The 27,678-nt window shown below is 37.8% G+C and overlaps 5 protein-coding genes across 6 annotated transcripts; 3 read left to right on the top strand and 2 right to left on the bottom strand.

Annotated features, from left to right (window-relative positions):
- Positions 1–1,333: 1,333 nt before the first annotated feature.
- Positions 1,334–6,380, top strand: LOC125187485 (histidine kinase 5-like). Its single transcript, XM_048084083.1, has 13 exons — positions 1,334–1,870; positions 2,318–3,225; positions 3,303–3,359; positions 3,440–3,667; positions 3,767–3,860; positions 3,937–4,143; positions 4,242–4,372; positions 4,459–4,508; positions 4,582–4,886; positions 4,963–5,066; positions 5,156–5,788; positions 5,867–6,043; positions 6,129–6,380. Exons 2-13 carry the CDS (start codon positions 2,506–2,508, stop codon positions 6,249–6,251), a joined length of 2,829 nt encoding a protein of 942 aa, XP_047940040.1. The 5' UTR covers positions 1,334–1,870; positions 2,318–2,505; the 3' UTR covers positions 6,252–6,380.
- A 77-nt stretch (positions 6,381–6,457) lies between these two features.
- Positions 6,458–10,690, bottom strand: LOC125187127 (ubiquitin-like modifier-activating enzyme 5). Of its 2 annotated transcripts, none has more exons than XM_048083659.1 (14): positions 10,459–10,690; positions 9,646–9,714; positions 9,460–9,573; positions 9,127–9,255; positions 8,920–8,988; positions 8,664–8,816; positions 8,476–8,512; positions 8,115–8,197; positions 7,777–7,851; positions 7,606–7,680; positions 7,316–7,402; positions 7,105–7,223; positions 6,927–6,973; positions 6,458–6,855 (listed from the first exon to the last, which is right to left on the bottom strand). In XM_048083659.1, exons 1-14 carry the CDS (start codon positions 10,546–10,548, stop codon positions 6,716–6,718), a joined length of 1,287 nt encoding a protein of 428 aa, XP_047939616.1. In that variant the 5' UTR covers positions 10,549–10,690; the 3' UTR covers positions 6,458–6,715. The 2 variants fall into 2 exon arrangements, 1 of the variants encoding a protein (XP_047939616.1); XR_007170566.1 differs by having other exon boundaries at positions 6,761–6,855; positions 7,316–7,448.
- A 2,386-nt stretch (positions 10,691–13,076) lies between these two features.
- Positions 13,077–17,832, top strand: LOC125190847 (zinc finger protein CONSTANS-LIKE 3-like). The gene is made up of 8 exons (XM_048088253.1): positions 13,077–13,094; positions 13,179–13,238; positions 13,340–13,465; positions 13,582–14,106; positions 14,269–14,387; positions 14,713–14,818; positions 16,136–17,041; positions 17,344–17,832. Exons 7-8 carry the CDS (start codon positions 16,322–16,324, stop codon positions 17,626–17,628), a joined length of 1,005 nt encoding a protein of 334 aa, XP_047944210.1. The 5' UTR covers positions 13,077–13,094; positions 13,179–13,238; positions 13,340–13,465; positions 13,582–14,106; positions 14,269–14,387; positions 14,713–14,818; positions 16,136–16,321; the 3' UTR covers positions 17,629–17,832.
- Positions 17,833–19,394: 1,562 nt separating this feature from the next.
- On the top strand, positions 19,395–21,308 carry LOC125190848 (ubiquitin-NEDD8-like protein RUB2). The gene is made up of 3 exons (XM_048088254.1): positions 19,395–19,573; positions 20,559–20,818; positions 21,024–21,308. The coding sequence occupies exons 1-3, from the start codon at positions 19,469–19,471 to the stop codon at positions 21,133–21,135; spliced, it is 477 nt and encodes a 158-aa protein (XP_047944211.1). The 5' UTR covers positions 19,395–19,468; the 3' UTR covers positions 21,136–21,308.
- A 558-nt stretch (positions 21,309–21,866) lies between these two features.
- LOC125190846 (uncharacterized protein slr1919) lies at positions 21,867–26,752 on the bottom strand. Its single transcript, XM_048088252.1, has 14 exons — positions 26,598–26,752; positions 26,311–26,434; positions 25,887–26,124; positions 25,578–25,619; positions 25,372–25,443; positions 25,079–25,214; positions 24,777–24,934; positions 24,472–24,556; positions 23,592–23,779; positions 23,310–23,471; positions 23,083–23,232; positions 22,744–23,004; positions 22,371–22,637; positions 21,867–22,290 (listed from the first exon to the last, which is right to left on the bottom strand). Exons 1-14 carry the CDS (start codon positions 26,650–26,652, stop codon positions 22,063–22,065), a joined length of 2,166 nt encoding a protein of 721 aa, XP_047944209.1. The 5' UTR covers positions 26,653–26,752; the 3' UTR covers positions 21,867–22,062.
- Between the last annotated feature and the right edge of the window lie 926 nt (positions 26,753–27,678).

The following is a 27,678-nucleotide window of genomic DNA, read 5'->3' as shown; positions in this document are numbered from 1 at the left end:
TGCTGAACTACTTTTCCAAAATTGTTTATTTATATGGATATCATTCCATATTTCTAAAGCTTAATTTAAAATTTCATATCGAAAACATAAATGGATTATTATATTCTATAGTCATATATCAATATTTTAATAATAGAGGTGTATGTCACGAATAAAAAGGTCCACTTGCCCTCAATTGGTCATGCCATTGCAGATCCAAAGAGGACTTTAATTAATGCATGATTAATTAAGTATTTTAATCGATCCAATAATTAATGCATGATTATTTAATTAACTATTTTAATCGACCCCAATTAAAGCCCTTTTTCTTTTCTTATTAGTATATTTAGCCCATATTTATGATGCTTTTTCATTGTGCTTGCTAGTATACGTATGTAATGTTACATTATAAAAATTTTAAAGATGAAAGAAAACAAATAAAAACTGTAAATCATAATTTACATATAATCAAACTGACTCCGAACTGAATTTTCCAAGTTGTTGTACTCCTATTATTTTTTTTATGAATTAATCTAAAAATATCATTGACACTACATTTTCTTAATTTTTAAAAAGTCAAGTTGCTATTAGATAAGCCAACCTATTATAATTTACTATAAAGTAAATTAAAGATGTGGCAGTGTATCGTGCTATTTTAATACTTTTCTCAATTGTCATATGAGGAAAATTTCTAACATGCTATTCCCTCCGTCCCACAATAATTATTACTCTTTTCTTCTGTATTAGTCTGTCCCACACTAATTAACTTCACTCACATTTTATTATAAAATTAATATAAAAAAGTGGGTCTCACAATTCACTAACTTTTTAAATAAATTTTCTTTACATTTCTTAAAACTAGTGCCTAAAATAAGAGTAATAATTATTGTGGAACGGAGGAAGTATAATCTGAAATATTTGACATAGTACTTACACATAGAGTAGAAATTGAAGATATAATTAACTAAATGTATCATACAATACCATTTAAGTAGTCAACATTTTGTCGAGGTAGTATTTTTCGTTTACTACAATCATACCCAATTTCCACGTCATCCTAAATTGCTAAAATAATTATATAGTGGAGAAGTATTATTTTAACAAAAAGAATTACAAAAAAAATTAGAATGCACGTAGGCGCAGCTGTACCACTGCACAAATACATCCACTCTCCACCTCTGTGCGTGTTCCTCACGCGCCGTCCATATTCACCTCACCTCGTTAATGGCGGGTAGCAAACCATTTAAATCCCTCCCTCTCTTTCTCTCTCTCTCTCTCTCACACACACACACACGGCCAAGCGCATATACATTATACTTACACATGTTGATTGAACTTTGAAGTATTCATTTCTTTTCTTAATATATGATCTTTGTAGTATTTCTTTACATATATATGTATAGTAATATTATAGACGCAGAGACTCTGAAGTAAACACAACACGAGGCTTCACAAAAGTTGACGCCAAACATATATTTATATGATTGATTTAGCCACTTAAACCTTTTGGCAGATGCATACCATCCAACCAAGAACACACACAAACACACACTACACACGTTGCTTAAGAGATAGGTGAAAAATTCCGCCATTTCTCATCATTAAACAAACTCAAGCAATCATTTTTATTAACCCCAATCACACATGGCTTCTTCCTATGTTTCCTAAATCCCACTTTCTTCCTCTCCTTCACCATTTTTTTGTTTTTCTAAACTTTTGAATCACATGCTCTCCTCTCTCTACATTTTCTATTGGATAATTTTTTAATTTGACTGAGCACTCCAAAGAGATTCTTCCAGATCTGCATTGAAAAGTTTTTAGGCCGCGGATGAGATTATAGCCTTTTGTTGTTCTTCAAGAAGAGAGTGCCCATTGATTTCTTGTCAAAAAGGTCAGATTTTTTTAAAGATTTTGATTGGTTTCTTGCAATGGGATTGTGTGTTTTGGCCTTAACTTTGGCTGTGTTGCATCTTTTTCTAACATTTGTTTATTTCTGATGTTAAATTTCTGTATCTGATAATGTTTCATGTGATCATATGCAATTCTAGAATTTTTTAGTTTGATTCATCTTTGAATCTCTGCTTAATGTTAACTGGTTTGCACCAGAAAGAAAAAAAATTGAATCTTGATGAACTATTTTAACTTTTTTGCACTCATTTGTTCTCAAATTTAGTCAATGAGACTCTTATTTTTTAGGTTAAATTCATGTGATCATCATATGCAATTCTATAATTCTTTTTTCTTATTTCTTCTTTAATTCTCGGCTAAAATGTTAACTGGTTTGCACCAAAAAGAAATAAAAATTGAATCTTGATGAACTGTTTTATTTTGTTTGCAGTAGAGAAGTGATTTCAGTCTTGGTACTTTGCTCACTTTCTGCTTCTGTACTCTGCTTAGGCTTTCTCTGATATTATTACATCAAACATAAGGCTGATTCGAGGCGAATATAGACATAGAAAAAAGGATGCTGATGCTTGATAGAACTACATCATTGTCTTAGTTGTTGAGACAGAATCACAGAGAAGAATGGGGTGTGAGATGGAGAGCGATCAGCCCGAGGATTTGGACGTTGTGCTGACCTCAATGTGGCCGGAGGACATGAATGAAGCCGGTAGGCAGTTCAACGTGGAGAGGCCCGGGGGAGATCAAGACATGTTGGAGGAGGTCACCATCAACAAAGAGCCCAACATAGTCGATTTCCAGAGGCTGATGGAGCTCACAAACTACAGTGACAAGGGTAACTGGCAGCTGGCCAAGTTGGTGAAGAATTGGGAGTTCAAGCAGGCCAACGTCGTGCGCCTCTTGAGAGAGGAGCTCGACCAGCTCAGCAAGCAGCAGCAGGAAGTGGAGCTCAAGAAGCTCGAGATATTGGAGGAGCATCGCTTTGAGAAGGACGGGTATGGTGGGGACAAGCGCCCCATCTCCATTCTTGATGAAAATCTGAGGTATCTGTACCAAGATGCTCCCAAGAGGAGGAAGGACGACGTCGTCTCCCAAGGGGAGATTGTGGCTATAGACGCGGAGTATGACAGCGTTGTGTACTGGAAGCAGCGAGCAATGCATCTTGAGAAGCTTCTGGAAGCTAGCCTTCAAAGGGAGCAAGTGTTGGTGGAGAAATTGCAAGAGAGTATAGATAGTTTGGAGAGGCAGTCGACTCCCGTGGAGGAGTTGTCTCAGGTCTTGAAGAGAGCCGACAACTTCTTGCATTTCGTCCTCCAAAACGCCCCTGTTGTTATAGGCCACCAGGTGTGAATTTTCTCTCATTCGGGATACTCACATCGTGTGTTTTCGTTCTAGGCTGATATGTGTTCAACGTTTCGCAGGATAAGGATATGCGTTATAGATTCATCTTCAATCACTTCCCGAGCTTGGGAGAGCAGGTGTGGCTATGTGGATCCTCGTCTTGTTTATGGTGGAGTGAGCGTGCCACTATAATTCCTCGTATTAACTGATTTTACAGGACATCATAGGCAAGACGGACGTGGAAATCTTCACTGGCGCTGGTGTGAAGGAGTCCCAAGACTTCAAAAGGGAGGTTTTGGAACGCGGATTGCCTGCAAAGAGGGAGATCACGTTTGAGACGGAGCTGTTTGGTTCGAAGACATTCTTGATCTACGTGGAGCCTGTTTTCAGCAAGGCCGGAGAGACCATTGGTGTGAATTACATGGGAATGGAAGTCACTGATCAGGTTATAATCCATCCACGTACATTTTGAGTCGTATATCGATCCAAAAGGCTTTTTGCCTCGAGCCTCACAACGTTGCGTTGTGTAATGACTCCAATGCAGGTCAGGAAAAGGGAGAAGATGGCAAAACTTAGAGAGGAGATTGCTGTGCAGAAGGCCAAGGAGACGGAGCTTAACAAGACGATCCATATCACAGGTTATTCATTTTATGGAAAGTTAGATTGAATATTCAAAAAATGGTGGCTGATTTGGTAGCTACGTCGTTCCTGCAGAGGAGACAATGCGCGCGAAACAAATGCTGGCAACAATGTCTCATGAGATTAGGTCTCCTCTCTCCGGAGTTGTGAGCATGACGGAGATTCTAGCAACCACGAACCTCGATAAAGAACAAAGGCAGCTGTTGAAGGTGATGTTGTCTTCTGGAGATTTGGTTCTTCAGCTTATCAACGACATCCTCGATCTCTCCAAGGTGGAGTCAGGTGTGATGTGACGCCTTGTTTTCGAAATTTTCATTTTGTTGGTGTAGCTAGTAAGATAGGTCTAAACATGAGGTGGGGTTCGTGTTCGTCTCTTTTAGGAGTTATGAAACTGGAGGCGGCCAAGTTTAGGCCGAGGGAGGTAGTGAAGCACGTGCTCCAGACAGCAGCGGCGTCACTACAGAAACTACTCACATTAGAAGGACATGTAGCAGAAGATGTCCCAATAGAGGTATTGTAAAGGATCTATAGCTTACCAAGAGAGAAATTTTGATTTACTCGTTGGCATACGGGTTAACGTTTCTTGTTCTGTTTCAGGTTATCGGAGATGTGCTAAGGATTCGACAGATTCTTACCAACTTGATCAGGTGAGATTCAAAATAGTCAGTTTTTTTTATGATGTGTTAGTTTGTTTACCATTTTATTGTTCTTTTTTTGCAGTAATGCCATAAAATTCACTCATGAAGGGAAAGTTGGAATAAATCTGTATGTGGTTCCAGAGCCGAGCGATGTAAACAAACAAGGCTCGGAGAAGAAGTCTCGAGATCAATCGACTCTTTCAGCCAATACTAATGGCAATGGACATGCTGATAACAGCCCTTCTTGTGAAGAATCCGAGCTCAACAACGCGTCCTGTGACCAAAACGGTGATCAAATGGATCAAGACAAGGAGAGTCGAACGAAGGCAGAGGAACGAGTAGTATGGATCCGCTGTGATGTCTACGACACTGGCATTGGAATACCTGGTACTTTTTCTGCTTGTTTCTTCTATATGAGTGTGAAATGTTGGTAACAATCGCGTTGCGTTTCTTGATGCGACAGAGCATGCTATGTCGACTTTGTTCAAGAAATACATGCAAGTTGGGGCGGATACAGCTCGGAAGTATGGTGGGACGGGATTAGGCCTTGCAATCTGTAAACAGCTGGTGATTATGCTTCCTTTCTTGATTGGATTTGTTGCAAAAAATCATGGGAATATCTTCTTTAGAATCTTGATCTTTGGGAACTGATGTAGGTTGAGCTCATGGGAGGATATCTGACAGTGTCAAGTGTCGAGCAACACGGCTCTACTTTCACATTCGTGCTGCCTTACAAGGTCTCGTCCGCCTCTGATTCTGATGACACGGACGAACTATCTGATACGGACCAGCTAGGCGATGATGGCTATGACGATGATCTGAACTCAGGCGTGTTCCTCTTCCCGCCTCGGACTTTGGGGACTTTGTTCTCGTCCCAAATCAACGGAAGGATTCCCAAGCTCTTGCCAAACAGCTATGGAAACAACTGCAATGGTTTGCTCGAGGACTCCCATTTGCCTTGTAGTAACAAGGAGGGTGTCTCGGAGGAAGGCTCTGATTCGAGTGGCGGTGCAGTTGAGACAGCCTCGTCCGTGCCTGACATCGACAACATAAGACCAGTAGCACAACAAGAGCAAGAGACGGCTTCTGAGTGCTCTTCCACGAACAGAACCAGAGTCGAGAAATCTGAGGCGAAACAGCACAAGATCCTGCTGGTTGAGGACAACAAGATCAACATCATGGTGGCGAAATCTATGATGAAACAGCTGGGATACGCCATTGATGTCGTCTCCAACGGAGCAGAGGCTGTGAAGGCAGTCCAAAGAAGTAGTTACCATCTCATTCTAATGGTATGATAAATGAAAAAAAAAAACATGATTTTTTACTTATTTGTGTATACTAACTGAAAATGAAATTTTTATCTGCAGGATGTGTGTATGCCGGTGATGGATGGTCTTCAAGCTACAAGATTAATTCGATCTTTTGAGGAAACGGGAAGTTGGGACGAGGCTGTGAAGGCCGGAGTAGAGATGGAGGTGACATCTCATCAATCTTGCTTGACTTCACAAGTAGAGGAAACAAGAAAGAGGGTTCCTATTGTTGCAGTAAGTATTGATCATTATCGTATACTACTATACGTTTCTGATGCTTTGTTCGTTGATGAGAATTTTGCGACTGATGCGCGTGCAGATGACAGCGAACACAGTATCAGAAAGCGCGGACGAATGCTATGCAAATGGCATGGACTCGTTTGTGTCGAAGCCTATTACTTTGCAAAGCTTGAAACAATGTCTGCAGAGATATTTGGTTTGAATTTGTAGCTGTAAATTGTATGCATATTTGTACAGAAAAAATGGATTGAGTTAGGAAAGTTTTGAGCGGGTGAGGTTTGTATGTCAAAATTTGAGTGGTATATATTGGAAATTGCTGCTCTTTTGTCAATACTATTTGGTGATTAACATTCAAGCTAAGATATCCCTTAAAAAATAGAACTAACAAAGCTAAATTATTACACTATCTATAAGAAAAGCTACAATAATAACCATTAAGAACATAATTTATAAATGTTACAATGAGATTTCCAAAAAATCATAATTGTACACCACTGAACATAAATGATCTGCTTACAGTAAAATACATTGCAATATCCACTTTCAAAAAAGGGTGTTATATGCAAAACTGGGTTCTAAACTTAGTCAAAGAAAAGGGCAACCAACAGGTTGGTGGTTCGAGTCACTACAACAATTTATCGGCCTCCATGAGTTGACAAACCAAGCCTAGTCGGCGTTAAGTGCTTCCAGTTGTTTTCTCAATTCATCGAGGTCATCAGCCGGGGTGGTGGTTTCCTCCGCGGCAGGTGGCTGCTGGTATGCATCAGCACTAGGAAGCTCGTGAACGAGGCCTTCTGTTATGGCACCTAAAGTATAACAAAGTCTCATGTCAGCTAAGAAGAGGAGATTACTTTACAGCGAAAGAAGAGATATTGACCTGAAGTAGCATATGAGCCTTGCACGTCGTCATCATCCCCAACGACACTGGGCCACAGTAAAGATAAAATGCATGAGAAAGTATGACTTGCGATGTAGAACAAGTTCAAGATGAATTCAAGAAAAGGAGGTTAATGAATCAATCAATATACGCAGCCGGACATCATTCGTTTTGTTACCTTATGTTCCATTCATTGTCATCGTGGAGGCATTCGGGTTCTACTGATTCTTCAGCCTCGATCTTGGCTTTAGCAGCCGCTGCAGCGTCTCTGGCAGGCTTCACAAGCATGTACTCTTTCTGCTCCGTGGCAATTCATAAATAGATTGAGAAGTTAGATAGCACAGATTTTAATAACGGATTATGACAAAAGCTCTGTTCAGCTTGGGCACCTGTCTCTCCAAACAAGCAGCATTGGAACACTGAGGGTTTGGCTTCATTTCCATTGTTGGGAAATAGTCTTTGAGGGCATTGTAACCCTAACGAAAAAAGAAACGTCACTCCAAAAAGCACCAACGAGACCCACTGGATAATAACAAAATGATGACATTGAAAAGCAAGCGACATTTATAGCTTCAAACGCAAATATTATGATACAACAAGCCAGGGGATGTGTTCATATATAATTAGCAGAAAATAAGACAATATTCAATAAGTGCGTGTGAGAGAGAGAGATTTTTACCAAATAGGGAGTGACACTTCCAAACTTCAGTAAATATTTAAGAGTGTTTTGAACAAGAAGCCCTGCAACAATTCCCTTAAAGTCCACTTGAAGCAGTCAGAAATGTAAAAGCAGTAGAAGAGAAGGGAGTACAAAATAACTCAACTATGGGTAAGGCAAACAAATGCTTACCATTGTCGTTGGCAATGATGCAGCACAAACCCCTTCACGCTTTAGTGTGCGTTCATCAACCCCAGATGCTACAACCTACGATAGCAAATTTCACCAACAGATCAATGTTCAACAATTACAGTAGAATGATGCAAAAGCCTTAAAACAACATCTGAAAACAAAAACCACAATAAAAATCTCAACTATTTTAGGCAACGTTTATAGCACTTCAGTCTTAATCTACAACATATGATATCAGCAGTCAAGCTAATATATGTGACACAGCTTTCGAAAGATCCAAATATCCTTCTACAACTTTAAACTCCTCAGGAATCGTACAGTGCAATTGTTAGACTTACCAAGGGAGGTGCACATGCAAAACAAGCAGTTTCACCAGGAACCAACAGCTGTATATGACCAGAAACTGCATTTTCGGATACACCTGTACAATATATTTCTCACATTAGTGCAAGCATAGATCAGCAATTCAGCTTGATAGAAATCTGATTTGTGTAAGGCCAACACAAATGCATCTTTTCATTGTGATAGAGGAAGCAAATGGCAACTTTTTTCAGACATGGATACGCTTAAATGAAATAGAAAAATTAGCCAGCTTCAGTAAAGCCTTGACCGTCAAAGGAACAAATTACTGAATAGCAAAGCTGCTAAGGCATCTAAAGGTGAACTGAGAGAAGCAAGGAGCAATAGTGCATTGCTTACCCGACTCCATCCACGTTTGGTTCAATTCATTGCAAGCCTGCACCAGATATCACATATAAGTTTAGCATTAATAGAAAAGGTTGATTTAATCTTCTACAGTTAAGAAGATCATTCTCATTTTATGATGTGTTTAGCCAAAAACATGATTAAGGATGTGAAGATTTTGATTATAAGATCTTAATTCTGACCTGATTCACCACCATTCGTGCTTCATAATTGTCTACACAGCTTAAAACAAGATCAACTCCACTACCTTCTTTATCTGGGCGAAATGATTTATTTGTAAGACTTGACATGAAGGTCTCAAAGCCTTGTACTGTCGTGATGTTCAAAGTATAGCTCTGGTAAACAAGATCAACTAATGAATCCATAGAAAACAACAAGAGTTGCTATACTTTATTAATTGGACACACAGGCTAACTGAAAGTTATACCAGTACTTTACCTCAAGTACAACATCGGGGTTTATGCCTGAAAGAGTTTGGACAGCAGCATCTGTCTTAGTCATCCCAGCCTATAAGAGGAAAACCAACATGGTATATTTTAGCTTGCAGATGGAAGAAAAACAGATGGAGAAGTTATACAAATAATGTACTTCTCCACCTTCATTAAAGAAAAATGAACAATGCAAATCACTCAATGATAATTGCACCTGATCAGGACGGAAAAAAAGTCTGTTCATGTTAGCTAACTCCACTTTATCATAGTCATACAACAAGAGGCGACCGATGCCACACCTTGTTAGCATCTCAGCTGCAACACTGCCCACACCACCTATACCCTGTAGAACGAAGATACCATAGCAAATTACTGTCAGAAACTTGCATAAAACAGGTTAAGCGCATAAACATAATAAACCACAAAGATGAAAAACGTTGGTTGAGGTATATTAATTAGTACAAATGGAAAATAAGAAATGTGGGGAACACCAAAGGATTTATAAGAGAACAGACAAATCTAAAAGAAGAAGTTTTTAATTACATACAACAATGGCAACTGAAAATTCTCGAATTCTTTCATAGTTGTCCACGATGCCCATCCTCTGAAGAGCCATAAGTCTGCTGTAAGGGTTGCTATCAACCACCTCAGCACTCATATCCTGCATTAAGCAGCAAGAAAAGTCAAATGTATTGATCAATCATGGCAGCAAAAGCGAACAGAAAATAACAACCTTAATTTTGGAACGCTGTGCATTCGCTAACTTTTCTGCTGCAGATAGATGCTCAACACGTGATTGTATCTGCAAGCACAAGGCACTTATTTAGAACAAGTAAAGGGTGAAACTGGTTAAGAACCAGTGACAAAGAGAGAACCTGTTCTAGATTGATGTTTGATAAATATTAAGCCCACAAAATTCACTAACTAGTTTTACTGCACATCCTTTCCATCCTCATTTAATCTCATCTCTCCTATCAACATGAGCTATCGATAAATAACACCCAAATCTCTGCACGTCATCACCATCCGGAGCTACTGACGGGGAAGGATATAAATGCATCTAAGCATAAGCATCTCAACTATCGCGATCTATGCACATGTTATCATGTAGTGTTACAACACTTAAAAATAAATCCAAGCTGTTTTGTAGCACAAACTAGTTTTGTAGCACAATCCTTTTGATCTTGCATCCGTCCTTCCATGCATAACCATCTCTGCTCCGACATATATGCTTCTAAATGTCCCAGGCTTTTCGATCTTGGATCATAAATCACTCACATATTTATTCATATCATTGTACTTCATTAAACTAAACATGAATAGAGATCCTTCCCAAATTACGTTGATCAGTAATGTTCACCATTGTACAAAAAAAAGATCAAAATTTTGCCATAATCAACTGTCAATTAAATTAGACTACAATGCTAAACAATCTCAGTTCCGCCCCTAACCATGCTTTTTTCAAAAGAAAAAATACATAATTTACTACAAACAGTTCCAGCTACAGATATTTATACATATATGTGCTTATATAGAGAGACTTTACCTTATCAATTAAATCTTTATGAGAAGGATCAGGCATAGAATCCTTCAAACTGTGAAGTTCACTCAGCAAACCTTTGAGCTCCGCCTCCATTGCACAGAATTGCCACAAAATCGCTCTTTTTCTACTCTAAATTATGCAACTTCAGTGAAATCAATCGTCCAACTCAAAGATTTGGCGTTCGCTCAGTGAATTGTGATTCAGAGAGAGAGATTTTGAAGTTTTTCACCTTTAAAAGAATATGGATTTCTAATCAGTTTGGGTCTTGGGATGCTTTTCTTCTGGACCGGGCGTTATGTTCTCCATGAACCGGGTCCGGTTCGATACGTTTTCTACGTTGCAAAAGCCAATGGGGATTTGCCACGTCAATGTACCTGTCTTTTTTGTGATATAGGCAGGCAAAAATTTAAAACGGGCCAAAATCAAACTTAAAAGAAAAAAGCCCAATATAGAATCGGCTCAAGTTTGCAAAGTAATTGAGTCGCGACCATCACTAAAAACTTAAATGATTAGATCTTATTTATAACTATTTAAATCATAAAAAATCAGAAACTTTAGAAAATACTCCATTGAGTATTTGTGAATTGATGACTACGTGGTGAACAATCTCAGCTTGATTGATATTTTTTATCAATTGTTTTGCGAATATGATAAAAAATAGCTAGAACAGAGAGAAAGTAAAGTAAGAGAGATCTCTTAGTTTACTTTCTCTCCATTTTAATTATTTACTATTCTCTCGTCACATAATAGATGTTACACTTTCCTCTTTAGTTTGTCCGATAAAAGATGTTACATTTCCTCTTTTAAAAAAAGTTCCCTCTCATATTAATTATAAAATTATATTTTCTCTCCCCACTTAATACACAAAATAATATCTCCTAAAATTTCATATCATCTCCTAAGTATGACATCTACTATGGAACGGAGAGATTATCATTTTCTCCGAACACGTGCCGAAAAACATCAATCACTTAAATGACATAAATGGAGTATTAAAAATGTACTAGAATAACAAGATTGGTCACTAAATGCCCACATGAATATGCATATATGATACATACAAAGTAAAGAAAAAGATAATTTAATATTGTATTAGTATGTTTACTGTGCCTTTTCTATATTGGGTCTAATTTTTATTTGTGATTTCTTATTATAGATGGACTGTCTTATTTGAATTTATTGGATCATTTCTTAATGGTTTTAAGAAGCCAATAAATTTGGTAATCAATTTAGCTACAAATCATCACGGTGTCTCACATCAAATTACACATTCACCAAATTTTATTGCCTTATTCCTGTTGCTGCAATTTACTAAGTATGTGCTTTCTTACACCATTTATCACTTAGTTCATCTATAAAATCTCAATCTCCACTCTGTATTGCCACCGCCACCGGCGCCGCCTTCCTCCGCCCGTCTCGTTGACCCAAACACCCTCCAAAATATGAGGGCCAACGTCGCCTTATTATTATACTCTTCTCCGCTATCAAAAGCAACAACCCTTGGCGCCGGCGCCGCAAGCTACTCATTCCAGCCGCCGGCAATAGGAAGATCGCCGGGGCACTCCTCCGTAGGGTACTTCTTCAGCGTGCTGGCGGCTGTGCTGGGTTCTGCCCTCCTCATCCTCGTCTGCTCTAACTGGAGGCACTTTTGCCAAGTCAACGACGATGAGGAAGGGTGGGCCTCCTCGAATGGCGATTATGGTGAGGACATGATGTCCTCGCCACCTGTTATGGTCATCATGGCTGGTGATATAAATCCCACCTTCATGGCAACTTCGGCATTGGTGAAGACCTGAGATGTTCGAAAAATGCTCAATATTTCTTCTTACCAACACTTTGATTTTTTTACACAATTTTGATATTTAACATCTTCCTACTTAACTTGTAGTAATAATAACTATATGGGGAATGGGGATATAATAAATCAAGTATGGCATGTCATTAATTTTAAGGAGATTATTAGTTACAAATGGATTTTTTCACAATATATTTGCTACTCTTATTCATTGGCTAGTTAATAATATTATGACATTATGGCAATTGTAAAATTATAATGACGGTATACTGTATATATTGTAGTACTACTATTACTATTGGGGCATGTAAGTTTAGTGTGTATTGAGAGTGTCTAATCATACTAATAATAAAATAAAAATAAACGACATAGTGGGATATGGAAATTTTTTTGTGTATTGAGAGCGTCGAATCATATTTTCGATCATCGGAATTTCTTATCGAAATCACGAAATTTGATAATCGTCGAAATAACATCATTTTATTTTTTAGAAATCATATATTAGGATTTAGGATTACATTTTTTGCTTAATCCGAATCGATCAGTAAAACCTGAATTTTGAGAAAATAAAAATGCTAACCAATTTGAAATTTCCAAAAAGATAAATATAAAAAACTATTATTTTATAGCTAGAAACTTTGTAATTAAAAATTGTGGACTACTTATTTATTTACATTTTATTTTATTTTTTCGTATTATAAATGTGGGCCGATAGTAAAATAAAAATTTCGGCGCAACATACAACATGTTGGGAAACCCAACCTCTCCATTCTCTGCAGCTGAGAGCCGCCGTTGCCGCCACCGCCGTCCTATCGGAGCTGCTCATCCGCCGCAAATGCAATCCGTAATTGATATAGTCTTCTATTTTAATATCATTTCTAAGAAATTTTATTCTCACTTCACTGTTTGTGTGTGTGATTCTTCTCAGATTATTGTAATGGAAGCTATATTTCGCGGTTTCTCCGAATTTAGACCTAATCGAATCGAGGTAGGAGCATTTCGTGAGTTTTTTAATCTCTAATCAGCTCATGTACACTGTATATGTTTGAATGTTTGGTGTTGTTGTTTTTGTTGTTTATGCCGGATTAGCCGCATAAATAGCGATAGGGAAGAGAAGGGAATTTCAGATGATGGAGATGAGGAGCCGAGGGGGGCGGTTTTCAATGCATTGGATGCAATGTTGAAGGGGAATTTGGATCGGTTGAAAATTATGAGGTTCGTTTCAATAGTTATTATTTTATGCGAATTTATGGTTATGAGAAAATTTGCACCAGCGTGTCATGTGATTGAACCATATTATGGATTAGTTTGTGGTGGTAATGTATGAATAGGTGATGAAAAACTACTTTGCCATACAAGCTCTCATGTGCAGCTTTGGAGTGTGATGGATCATGGCTCTGATCAATGTCGATTACTTCCTTTTTCGAAATGTGCTGCTGGGAGAGCATAAGTTGAGGGCATTCAAGTAGGTGTCATTTCACAGCCGAAATGGTGAGGAGAGGAATGCGTTAGTTATGCACTCCAGCTGCACAACGAAATGGTGAGGAGAGGAATTGAACCGGATATAGTAACTTACACTGAAGTGCTACAGCATTAGAAACAAAATCAGAGAGGCTGAAGAGCTACTTTTCAAGATGTTGATGACAAATTTGCCAATTGATCACTTGCCACTTATTATTCTCATGAAGGAATGCTTCAAGATGGGGGAGCTAGATAAAGTTTACAATCTTTATCGCACATGGTTAAGAATGGGAAAATTCTGTAATTGAAATTCATGTGGTGAAACTGAACGATGGCATCATCCCTCTACTATGAAGCTTTTTGCTTGATAGTGTGGCTGGGATGTGCTCAGGGAGGTAGTGATCTTCATAATTTGTCTCGTTTTTTTAAAACTTAATAGTAATAATTCTGGGAAGTTTTCATTTTCACATATTATGAATTAGAAATGTTTACAGCCTTATGCATGCACTTAAGGTTGTTTTTAATTGGTTTGTAGCTTAAAAGCTGTATATCCACAGATGTTTCTGATCAAGTGATGGCAGCGCTACCTATTGTGACTGAGCGACTAGGAATGGTTTTCTTATTTTGATCACAAGGGTGGTGCCATCGCAACTGTGAAGTGTCAACTAATCTTGGAGTAAGTGTCGTCCTCCGCATTCATCTTAAAACCATTTTAAAAACCTTGAAAACTTGTAATCAGTCCTATTCAGTTTTATTTAACCATCTGGATAATGAACAGATACTGCAGTTGTGCATGTAACCATCATTAAATTAGTTGGTGATATTCAACATATTACCTCAATTAGCATAAAATGGTATGCAATCCTCCCCCCACCCTCCTTTACCCCTTTAATTGACATGGTAATGGCGATAGATCATCATCATCGACAACCTTGGTGATCTGAAAAAAACTTATTCAACTCTACCCATATGCTTCGATCCTGAAGTATGTGTCTGGACAGGTGCTGTGGCCACATTCAGATTGTGAGAAAGATGATGCACTTCCATCCAAGAACTGGCAGAGCCAACCAGGCGATCAAGCTACTTCCAGAAAGACAACTCTTTCAGGTACCGATGCATATACACTTGTGCTCTGGTATGCGCTGAGAACATGAATGCCTTTAGCATGCCTAATGAGTTCAAACACTGAATTGCTTAAAGGATGGCTATTAAGATTTATATTTGTGAAAATATGCAAGTTTCTTGGATATCAAGATGGAGTCTCTATGCTGATTAGTGATTACCAAAACTTCTGCTCATAGAAAATTAACGAAAATGATAGGATCAGACTCACTAGAATATTTACTTGATCTGATGTTAGCATTTTTCGAATATAGATGGGAAATGTCCAGAATAGTTTTACCATTGATCTGATTTTAGAGTTTATAGCCTGCATGTTGATCAGATAAAGATTCAATTAATATCATTTTCTAATAGGCAATGAATAGAAAATCCCCGACATGGTGGACTAGAACCCGAGACCATAAACCACTCTACCACTAGGCCACCTTACACACACTTAATTAATTTATCTGTATTTAGGGGGGTGTTCAATAAATTGAATCAAGATTTTGTTACAAGTGATATTGATCTGTTTTTTTATTGAAATGAAGATTCATAAATGATGTGGGATTAGATTTGGTTTGTTTAAGTTTCTTAGAGCATAGTATTACATAATTGAAACTCTAATTGGCATTAGTGAATAGTTGGAGGATTAAAAACGTAACTAGGAAAGGTCAGTTCAATATATAAACATCTATGATGGAAACTTATTCCTATTTCAAGTATAGAGGTGGGAGAAAAAGATGATAGTGAAAGAGAGAGAGGAAAACGGCTGGGAATAATATTGGAGTATTATTCTCTTGAAAGTTCAAGCATAAAGTATTAATTTAGCAGGTTAGTTAATTATGTATTGATCTTAATAAATTATTTATGACCTAATGGGTATATTTTATCAACTACAATTGATTGTCTAGCATTTAATTGACTGGATATGAGCTAATGGTGTATTATATGTAGCATTAGTTAAGTAGGTTGAAAAGTTGAAATTTTCAATGCAAGCTACGAATGTATAAACAAGCCAGATTCGAATTACATAAAAGTAAATAAAGAAACTCTTAATCCATTGTATAGTGTAAACACACTTTAGTAAAACTTTGATCAATATTGGACTAGGTAAAAAATTGTCCAAGAAAAGTTATAAACTCATAGATATACGTTGGTTGTGTTAGTATTAAAATTACATGAAAAAATGGAAGTAAAAATAGTTATTTACTCCTTGTTTGAAGATTTTAATTTTACCAAACTTCATTATTTAAATACTTCATTATTTGACTATTACTTTTATTAAATATGGATAATGAAATTCTTACACCCTATCTTCAGTCCTTCACCAATGGCTAAGACTCCGCCACCTGTCAACTTCTGATTGGCTATGTTCTAGATCGCCCATACACACAGCTTTAGCTCCTTTCTACTACTCTCTTAACTCCAATAGCATTTACACTACCATTTGTCCCCCCTCTCTCTCTAAACCAGAGAAAAAAAAATAGGAAATTTGATCACGAGATCATGAGCAGCGACAGCTGGAGCCTAACGGCCAAGCCGTGCGACTCATGCAAGGCGGTGCCGGCCACCGTATTCTGCCACGCCGATTCCGCCTTCCTCTGCGCTGCCTGTGACGGTGAAATCCACTCCCCGGAGAACAAGCCGGCTCGCCGCCACGCACGCGTCTGCATTTGCGACGTCTGCGAGCAGGCGCCAGCCACCGTCACCTGCAAGGCCGACGCTGCCTCGCTCTGCTCCACCTGCGACGCCGACATCCACTCTGCCAACCCCCTCGCCCGCCGTCACGAGCGCTTCCCCGTCGTACCCTTCTACGACACCGCCCCCGCCGCCAGATCCCCCCACTCCGCTGAGGAGTTCTCCGAGGAGGAGGCCGAGGCGGCATCTTGGCTCCTGCCCGACCCGAATAGCAAGCCCGTCGATGAATCCAAGTCGCCCGAGTTTAACAAGTCCGCGGAGTATTTATTTGGCGATATGGATCCGGACCCTTACCCGGATCCGGACCTTGATCTAATAATCATGGAGCAGAAAACCGGTCGTGATACTATTATTGAAGGTAAGAAACAATATTCGGCGGATGGAGTTGTGCCGGTTCAAACCGAGAGAGGATTCGGGTCGGATTTGTACCCGGGTCCGGTAGTGGATGGGTACCCGACTTACGATGTCGAGTACCCGGTCTCGAAGCCGTTTATGTATAACTTCACCTCACAATCCATTAGCCAAAGCGTAAGTTTTTCTTAAAATTATTTAATTTAATTTATTATACATATACTATATAGTATTATGCATTATTGCTCTTATAAAATCAATAATTTCTTTGTGATGATTAAAAGTCAATTAGTTTGTTGTGAGAATTAAATGCTCGCATTTAGGTTGTGACAACTTTTCTAGTTTCTAGCATCTTCTCTATTGATTTTTCAGATCTCAATCAATTCAAAAAAAACTTTATTAAAATTAGACCATCATAAATTGTTTATTCGAATTTACATGTTCATACTAACTATACAATTATGTATATATCATGACAGGTGTCGTCTTCGTCCTTAGAAGTAGGGCTGGTGCCGGACCACAACCCCAATGCCGACGCACCCAAGGCCGAAGCTGTCCCCGTCCCCCTCTCGAGAATCGAGAGGGAGGCGAGGGTATTGAGGTACAAAGAGAAGAGGAAGAACCGAAGGTTTGATAAGACGATCCGGTACGCCTCAAGAAAAGCTTATGCGGAGACGAGGCCGAGGATCAAAGGGAGATTCGCTAGGCGGCTAGAGCTTCAAGTCGAGGCCGATGCATCGTACGGCGTCGTCCCGACGTTTTAGCCACGTGCTTGTTGTGTGACAAAATGATATGGGTGCTAGTTGTACTTGTTTGTGTACATACTTGTAGGAGGGTTGTTTGCTCATCGATGCATTGTTTTCAGCTATCGATTTTGTAGGTTGTTTCATTTTGGTGTGATGTGAATAAAGTTGTAATCTTTTTTAATTAATACAGTAATTGCGAAGAAACTCAAGCAATTTATTAAACTCGCGCCCAAAGCATTTTTTGATCACTAATTTAGGGACATGTGAATTACTCGCTTTGTTTGCAATGATATGTTTCATTTTGGTCTGTTATTATTTATTTATTTTTAAATAGATTATATATTCTATTGATGTATTTTACTTATATTTGATTATAAAATTAATATATTCCATAAATTATCTTCGATTATTATCACATTTTTTAAGCATCAAATATAGAGCTCATCAAAGCCCATTATACGAAATATATTTAACTCGTTGAGGCCCAGTTTGGTTTATTAAGTAGCCCAATAATAAAGTATTTCAAAAGGCTAAACTAGATCCACCTCTAATTATGTTTAGTACTATTTGAAAAACTGAGTAGGATTCTTGAATTTTAGGTGCTGGGATATTTTCCCTCAACTTTGAGGCGTTTGGATATTTTTTCAGGAATAGATTTGAATAAATTTTGCTAATATAACCGTTAACATGTCGAAAACAAAGTTCATAGCATAATTACAATTGCAATAATTTCAGATATATCTGACTATTTATTTTATTCAAACTAAAAAAAGTTATAACCCACCAAGATAAAAAAAAAAAAAACCATCAACCCACTACGACGGGAATCTTGTAGATTCAAAACTAAAAAGAATTCTTTTTTTATAAAACGTATGCTAAATATAGAGAATAAATGCTTGATTAAAATATATATTGAGAGAGAACAAATGCTCTAACCCATAACAAGAAGCTATAGAAGATGAAGAATTTATACTATTACAATACGTATATCTTTTTAGAACATTTATCTTTGGAAAATATTCTCATTCCTTTGTATTTATTTTCCTCCATAGACATGAGAATATGCATGTGAACAAAACTTTCAATCGGTTCACTCCCTTATAGTTTAAAATAATGCAAGTGTTGAGATTCCAATAATCTAACTAGAAAGGGAATGAAGTTCTTAGGTAAAGTAGCCATTAACCCGATATATAATACTATAAACGATAAAATGTAGAAGAGTTGATAAGACAAGCGTCTTCCAATAAATAAGTTAGGGATTCGAGTCATCTTAAATGCATGTATATTGAATCTTAAAAAAAAAAACTAATAATAGCATGATAGTTTCTTCAATATATTTTTTTTGACAGTATATATAGTGGGTGTTCGGTTAGCAAGACTGAATCTCATGATTAAATATGTATCATGTTTGGTTCATAAGATTGACCCCCACAACTTAATCCTAGATGAATAGTCTCATGATAATTAGTCATGACAACTGAACGCCACCATAGTGTATCAGATTGCAAGATTGTATCCCGAATTAAATTTGTAGTGTGTTTGGTTCATGAGATTGAATCTTATGATTCAATCCTAGATGGATAATCACGAGATAATTAGTCATAGCTAAATAATCTCACAACTCAATCCTAAATTGTATATTCGTATTATTTTATCTTGAAAACCAAACACCACCATAGATTAGACTCCTAGTATATCTATAGTCAACTAGTATAATGCTATCATATTTATTTATTTATTTATTTTCAAATTCTCCACTCATATAAATACTGCTTTAACCTGAATTCCAACACTCAAATCTGATCATAATCAGAGCTAAGAATCAGTGCGACGTAGAAATTACGCGGGAAAAGAAAAGATGCAGATCTTCGTCAAAACCCTTACCGGAGAATCTGGAAAATCAACAATCACGCTTGATGTTGAGAGCTGCGACAGCATCGACCATGTCAAGGCCGCGATTCAGGTCTCCGATTGAACTTTTTTTTCAATATATATGCATTTTCTTTTCGAATGAGATTGTTTTGTGTCGGTATTGCAATTATGATTAGGTCGATGTTCCTGATTTTGCCGTGGTCGGGTGATTTCGGATTTTTGCATTGGTATGTGGTGTATTAAGTTGATTGAGCTAGGGTTTTGAGATTTGATTGGATTGTTCTTTACTCTGCACGCCTGGATTTGATTGAGCTCTATTTTCGTTATATTGCTGTGATCGTCTGGATTTTGTGGAATTTAGTCGGGAATTAGTGAAAATTTAGTGTTTAGTGCCTCAGAGCTGATTTTTTGCATGGATATATGTTTTTCTGTTTTTCGAAAATCGTAGTAATTGAGTTGGTAGTGTTGTGGCTTGGAATGAGCTGGTTGGATCCAAACAATGAATATAGAGACTTTTTGTAAAAATATTGATCATGAAGCAACACTTATTGGGTAGAAAGAAATGGCTGTAGTTGTTTATGCTTGTTATCAGAGTAGATAGTTCTGTGTTCGTCTTTGTTATTGTGCTAGTGTTATAGATATTGTCGTTTGTTGAGTATATTGTGCCCACTCTCTCCTGGTGACTTATCCCAAACTTGAGCCTGTCATTGTTTACATGATGGTTTTTCTTTATTTAGCTCAGTCTTTTGAAACTACATAGTATATTTTTTTATGTTTATTCACCAGTAGTGAAATGAGTTGTTTAAAAGCTCATATTAGTGGAGTTTGTGTGTGTGTTGGATATAGTTGTATTTAAATGCAGATTGTATGTCAGATAAATTGTGGATGCATTTGCAAACTGTCTGGTGCTTGCCATCTTGGATCTGCACAAGATTGTATATCTTGAAGTAGTGAAGTTTTTTTGAGAGCTAGATGTATTTTTAGTTGCCATAGGATGCAAAACTCTATCACAGTTCATCTTCCTTTCGTGCTCGTATCGAACAACTTTTGATGTAATGAGAAATTGGTGCTTGCAGGATAGAGAAGGTATCCCGCCTGGCCAGCAGAGGCTCATATTTGCTGGTAAACAATTGGAAGATGGTAGAACTTTGGCAGACTACAATGTCCAGAAAGATTTAACTCTTTACCTTCTTTTGAGGCTCCGTGGAGGAACAATGATCAAGGTCAAAACCCTTACCGGAAAAGAAATTGAGATTGATATCGAACCTACTGATACCATTGACCGGATTAAGGAACGAGTGGAGGAGAAAGAAGGAATTCCTCCAGTGCAGCAAAGGTTCGTTGCACACCCTTAACCACTCTTTATGCTGTCTCACTTAATGCTGTGGTAGAAAATGGACAGAGAGAGAATCTTTGATAATGTTGCCTTTAAACTCTGGTTTTACATGCTTGTTTGTGCCAAGAATTACCTTCAACACTTTAGACAATCTTAAAATAAGGAACTTTGATGATTGATGCAGTAACTGAAATTATTGTGATAGGTTGATCTACGCGGGGAAACAGCTTGGAGACGACAAAACTGCGAAGGACTACAACATCGAGGGTGGCTCTGTTCTTCACCTTGTTCTTGCGTTGAGGGGTGGTAGCCACTGAGGGTTCGATTTCACGTGCCAACGAGACGACACCTAAATCGCTCTAGACACCACCTTGAACTATTGTACTTATGTTTTTTTGGGTATTCCTAAGATATCCTGATAACTCTTGTCGTGGTTGTGGGATGATCCACTAATTGCAATTTTAAGGGTGTTTTGTTGTTGTGTTTGCTACTTCATACTACGCTTCTTAATTTCACTAATTGCCACGTGAGCTAATTGGTGTAGCCTATTCAAATGATGTAGCGAAAAAATCATATAATATCTCTCATGTGATTTAAGTGATGTAGCCTATTCATAAAGAAACAACTTTTGATTAAATATTAATAATATATTTTCAATGTGACTAGATTTTTTCGGTATGTAATAATTATGAATAAACCTAAACTTTATAATTTTTCCAATTGATTTTAGAAATTATAAGATGGAGCAAAATTTGATGTCAATTTGCCCTTAGGTTGAAAATATTTGTACTCCTAGTTATTACTCCTGTCATTCCTATTAAATGTTCACATTTTTCTTATTTAAATAGTCGTTATAAATATTTTATTTTATTTTTATTATTTTTAGTGTATGAAACCTACATTCCATTCATTCCCATCATAATTATTATAAAACTAAATATAAAAAAGTAGGTTATGTATTCCAACAACTTTTTTTACCAATTTTTTTTTATATAAAATTAAACAATTTCTTTAAACGTGCACAAGTATAATACTATGAGACATCTAATTTAGACTTGGAAGGAATATGTCAATTTCTTCTTTTTTTTTGTATAGATCCAAGATGACTCGGCTCTTCTCCGCCCGACCCAACCTTGCTCCGGCCAAGCCCCCGCTTGGTGCAGCAGCTTGGCCTATGCCTGCTCCGTCGCTGCTTTTGTGTTTGTGTGTGTGTGAGAGAGAGTGAGAGAGCTGTACAAGATATGTCAGGCGAAGTTGTGCATAATCTTAGATATACAAATCCAGAGAGAATCTGGCAATTTGCGGCGAGAGTGTGCCGAGAGTGCTACTAATATATCAAATGCAAATCTTTGAAACTCGGGTTTTAACGCTAGGCGTAAAGCCATTGCACTCCACACCTCCGGAGCTAACTTCACCGCGTGTCTAAATGATTCCAAACCACTCATCATTCTCGCCAGCATCGCCTCGTCCTCCTGTCGAATTTAATGCCACCCATCAAAATCATATGATTAAATCCGATGTTGCATGGATGGGAGACCATACAGAGACTAACCTCGTAGTTCAAACTTCTTGTTCGAAGCTTTTCTTCAGAGAAGCAAGAAACTACTTCTTCCTCGAGGAAAGTGTCGGCTGCCTTGATTATATCTCTGATGAGAAGAACCCGTACCTTGGAACCTTTCTTGGACAGAATGAAGTGAAGAAGATCCTCGGTGGCAGCAACAACGGCCCGCATGTTGAATGCTTTCCATCCCGATGGATTTGAAGGCGTCTCTTTAGATTCTGGAGAGGTCTTGTCAGCTTGCTCGGATATTGCCAGTATCTGAAACAATGCAACGCATTTATAACATTATCGACCGGGTTGTCTTGTGTATTTTTGTGAATTTGAAGAAGAAACGAGCTAATGGGGAGCGTAAGAAGCCACCTACCAGTTTCTCCAGCCGGTTCCATCTTATAGAGCCGTCATTGCGGATCAGGAGTTGGCCCAAGATTTTCCTCATGTCGGGACTTGGGTCATTGAGGAGCCTACCAATGACAAACGGATATGCACTTTCGACTACTTTGAAACCAGGGTCGAGAACTTTTGCAGTTCCTTCAAGTGATCCCAAGGCTCTTATCACCAAGGCGTAATCCGGAGGAAGAGAGAAATTGAAGTCGTACATAACATCATACAGCTGGTTCATTATGCCCTGAATCCAGAGGAAGAAGAAGTTTGACGACTGAGGTTATTCAACAAATCACAAGTATTGTGCACCAATTAAGAGGACCTGGAAATCTTGGGATAGTCTCGTCCCATCACCAAATGATGTTCTTAAAGCATCTGAGACAGAATAAACATCAACGCCTTCGGGTAGAAATCCTAGAGAGAGAAAGTCGTTTGCCAAACCCAAAGAATCCCGGTTCACGAAGTGCACTAACTGGGGAAGAATGTTAGGAAAATAGATTAAACAAGGAGGAATAAGATCAGTTGGAAGAATGGTAGAATGGTCCTTACCACTCTGATAAGCCCTACGCGATAGTGACGTGGAATATCACCCATCATGCCAAAGTCGAAATAAGCAAGGGAACCATCTGCAGTGGCAACTAGATTTCCAGGATGGGGATCGGCATGGAAAAATCCAACCTCCAGCAATTGCCTCAGTGAGCAATATAGACCCTAAAATTTACAAACCCGTTACAGGTAATTTTATAAATTAAAGGCTAAATCACAAGAAAATCGAAGAACTCGATAGGAAAAGCAGATCACTTATTTAGGGCCCCTGCCCTCTTTGATTACCTCATCAATAAGTTGCTTACGGTTTAAACAGGCATCTCTCAGACGATTACCATCAGTGAGCTTGATTCCATCAAGCCATTCCATAGTAAGGACAGCTTTGCGGGTCAGATTCCAGTATATTTTGGGAACCTTGATGCCAATGACTTGCTGATGTCCTACAGTATCTTTCGAGTTTGCTTCCTCATTATCTGAAAATCAGTAAAAATATTCAAGTAATACATCATGCACATGAGCAGCTTAAAACTAAACGACTGGAACCTATAAATTAAAAAATCCCACAAATATCAAAGTATGTTTTATTTCCAACTCAAGTCCCAATTCAGAAAAGATAGTAGCACAATTCATATAATTAAACAAATTCAAAATTTTCTTGAATAGATGTATGTAGGGAGAATTAGCTTCATAAGGAGAAGTTAAAAAATATCTACAATAGTTTATTTTAAAACCTATGGACAAGAAACCACCATCAGCCTGGTCTTCATAAACTATCTAGGATATCTTAAAAATCAAAAGACTGAGATTAGACGAAAATGTACTGAAAGAACCTCATAAATCTGTTACAGGTTACCCTCTAGCAGTTTCAGAAACTCATAAATGCAGTAGCAAGGCTCACACGGGGTTATATTCATATAAAAGATACAATGAATTCAGATGCTCTCTAGAGTCAACATCAATTCTCCCAGTATATAAAATTCCAAGAGGCAACTGACACGAATAGCTTGATCATGGTAAAAGATTTGTACTTTTATGTGGTATTACCATATGAAGTGTCTACTTCACATCCAAGGTCACTAGAACTTCACAAGTGGACAGATGCGAGCAGACACACTACCCAAAAGTTAGAACACCAAAGATGCCATACTTAATTGAAAAAACTTACGGGGCTTGCAGCCATAGAGGGTAGCGAAGCGCTCAGCATTTTGACCCTCCAAAATATAGTCAATCTCCTCAAACATATGTCTTACCTATCCATTGGCAAAGTTCAACAATCTCATCATGTTTAGGGTTTTGAAATCCCAACAACCACCCCATTTCAGCGATAGTATATGTGAACCAGATTTAGTTCTAACTAGAAATAGCATGCTTAGATATGATAAAAGAATAACATTGTCCGCATCCACAAGAAGCAAAAGTATACTTTTTAAGTGTAATCTCTGTCCAAGAAGAGGAATTCAGGAAGCTCACCATTTCATTGACTGCTACTAACAGGTCTTTACGAGCTTTGGCAAATCGCTTAAGTTGGCCTCCAATCATATTAAACAGAAGGGCATCAAGGGTCAACAAATGGGACATTCCGGGCCTCTGAACTTTTACGGCTACAAGCTCTCCAGAGTGCAGGTGAGCTGCAAAACTTGAAACAAAAAGACATATTTAGTTTAAGTTTTCACAAGTCCCCACTAGACCTCCTGATTTTAACTTCTCTTACCAAGAAACAACCAGAGGTGCATGCCAATATAAGTTATCTTAACAGATCTCGGTTCTCTAACCTTTATACACCTGCCCCAGTGATGCTGCAGCAATAGGTTCCTTGCTAATATCAGCGAATAGCTTCGATACTGGCATCCCCAACTGCGACTCAATGGATTTAATGGCAACATCAGTCGGAAATGGTGGAATTTGGTCCTGACATTAATAATGAGTTCAGTGGTATTCTTGATAGAGGTTGTATCTCAAATTACAAGGACAAATGTGCGCACCAAGATTAATGTATAAATATTAGATACCCAAGCCTGTTGAGTAACCATCGGAATTTGAAAACAAAAATCAAACATATGTGTACCTGTAATTTAGCAAGTTCCTGGCAATACACTTTAGGAAGTATATCTGGTCTTGTGCTTAAAGCTTGACCGAGCTGTAAATCAGAAACGAATAGGTTTAACCAACATTCACCCAATCAGATTTTTAATAGTCAACCAAATAACACAGAATAAGGATTAAGAAGATCAACAGAATAGAAACCATTAATCCAATTGAAACACAACTTACCTTGATATAAAAAGGCCCCAAGCGAATAAGCATTTCACGAAACTGCAAGATATCAATCCGCATGTAAGCCATGGTTAGACAAATAAGACGGGTACAACAGGAAATAACAACCAGAATAATGAAATTTCAGTTATAAGGCAAGTAGTATTACATAATTCAGTATGAACTATGAAATTAATGTCCTTAATGGGAGAAATGATCAAAACCATGTACCATATCTCTGCCCAATATAATAGAAGAAACATTACTTTGTCCAAAAACTCTCCAAGATATCCAATTTACACTTATTTTTGACATATCAGAACTAACCTTAACCGAACGCTTGTCCATATCATGGACGAAGAAGCGCCAAACAGTCAGCTTCAACACATAGAATGAAATTATTGCAGCTCTGTACAAAGCTAAGAATGGGCCAAAACGGTAGAAAACAGAAACACTTTTCGAACCCAGCATACGTCCGAATTGACTTTCTAGTGACTCTTTCCTCAACCTCGCATACTCAGCAGAAGGACTTTCACCATGCACACTGGAGTAATCACTAGAGAAACTGCATTCAACACAAGCAGGCGGCAGCATAAGAAATTGAAAAGGAAAAACCAAGCTGCTCCAAAACTAGGTGAAATACCGCAACAAACTAATCATATGTTCGACACTGACTGTTAGAATTGGGTTCATCAGTTATAATTTAGGGAAAAATTCTAAGATGAACACAATGTAAACTCCATCTCCTCACAATTTAGCTTGCAGCAATCTGAATGAGCTATCACCACCATGCATTCTGTTTACAAGACAGCTGTGCCCTCCGAGAAGCATCAGCCTCAACCTGATCGCCTCATCGGGGTTTCCATTCCTCACAGCTGCACATGAAATTCAACAATATATACATCAACCGATCACAATATTCACAATTCAGTACAAAATCATTCAAATTTCATCGACACGCGGCACTCCAGAAACAGAAAGCATTGAACAATAAATAAACAAATTCACGGCGCTCAGAGAGTGAGGGGGAGAAGTTACGCGGGAAATGATGAAGAGGAAGACGTCGACGCTTCAAGCAGGCGACGAGGCGCATCGCGGATATGGAAATTGGAGGTAACTGCTTAGTTTTGCAACGAATTTTGATGTGGAAATCCCATTCGCTGATGGATCCAAACTGTTTGTAAAAATGCGCAGCTGAAGAAATATAAATACGTTTTCGTTTCTTTGGCTTAAGCGGTTGGGTTCGGTGCCTCAAAATGGTTAATTACAATTTACCACCTTCTTTATTTACAAATATCAAAATACCCACAAAATATTATCGTACTAATCTTTTAAGTCCTTAGAGCATGCACAACAAAGCCGCTAACTCTAGACGTGCAGATGAGAATGCGGTGCAGCGACATTTTCGGGGATTGCCGGCCCAATGTTGCGGTGCAACTGCTCGGTTGACAAAAGTAGTGGTGCAATCCATGGCGAAGCCTCGGCTCACCAATTTCCATTTATTTTTATTTTTATTTTCTAACTCTACATTATTTGTGACCGTTTTTACTTAGTTAATCTATTTGATGGTAAATTATGGTTTATTTTTAAAAATCTAAATGCATATATAGACACGATTTTTGAAATGAAAAAATAACTATGTGCTTCTTTCTATTTTAATTATGTAATACTTTATTTTATCTTTTTCTACAATTGTATTATTGTCATCATATGTAAAGAAATCTCCAAAAATTATTAGAAAATTTGAGAAGTGTAAGGAGCCTAATGAATATATGCTTGTACATATCAAAAAGTATTAAACGACTGACACGTGTGCTGCCACTGTCTACGCGTAACGAAAGACGACTTTCAGACTATTTTCACTGTTTATTCGACATTAAGTAATGTGAATTTTTCTAAGAATCCATTATTATAGTATTTAGATTTTGGAAAAACAGACCATACAAATTTTTATAAGTTATAACCTTATATGACTTATAAATATTTAGAATGCTTATATAACCTTATATAACCTTATATGACTTAATAAATATTTAGATTTAGTATTTAGATTTTAAGAAAACTACCATAAATATTTTTTTTTTGTCAAATAGTACACCCTCCGTTCCCGATTAAGAGT

Source organism: Salvia hispanica, chromosome 5, assembly GCF_023119035.1.
Source record: "Salvia hispanica cultivar TCC Black 2014 chromosome 5, UniMelb_Shisp_WGS_1.0, whole genome shotgun sequence".
In the NCBI taxonomy this organism is placed as follows: domain Eukaryota; kingdom Viridiplantae; phylum Streptophyta; class Magnoliopsida; order Lamiales; family Lamiaceae; genus Salvia; species Salvia hispanica.
Note: the sequence above shows the minus strand (reverse complement) of the source record. Positions and strands in the feature narration are given on the sequence as shown.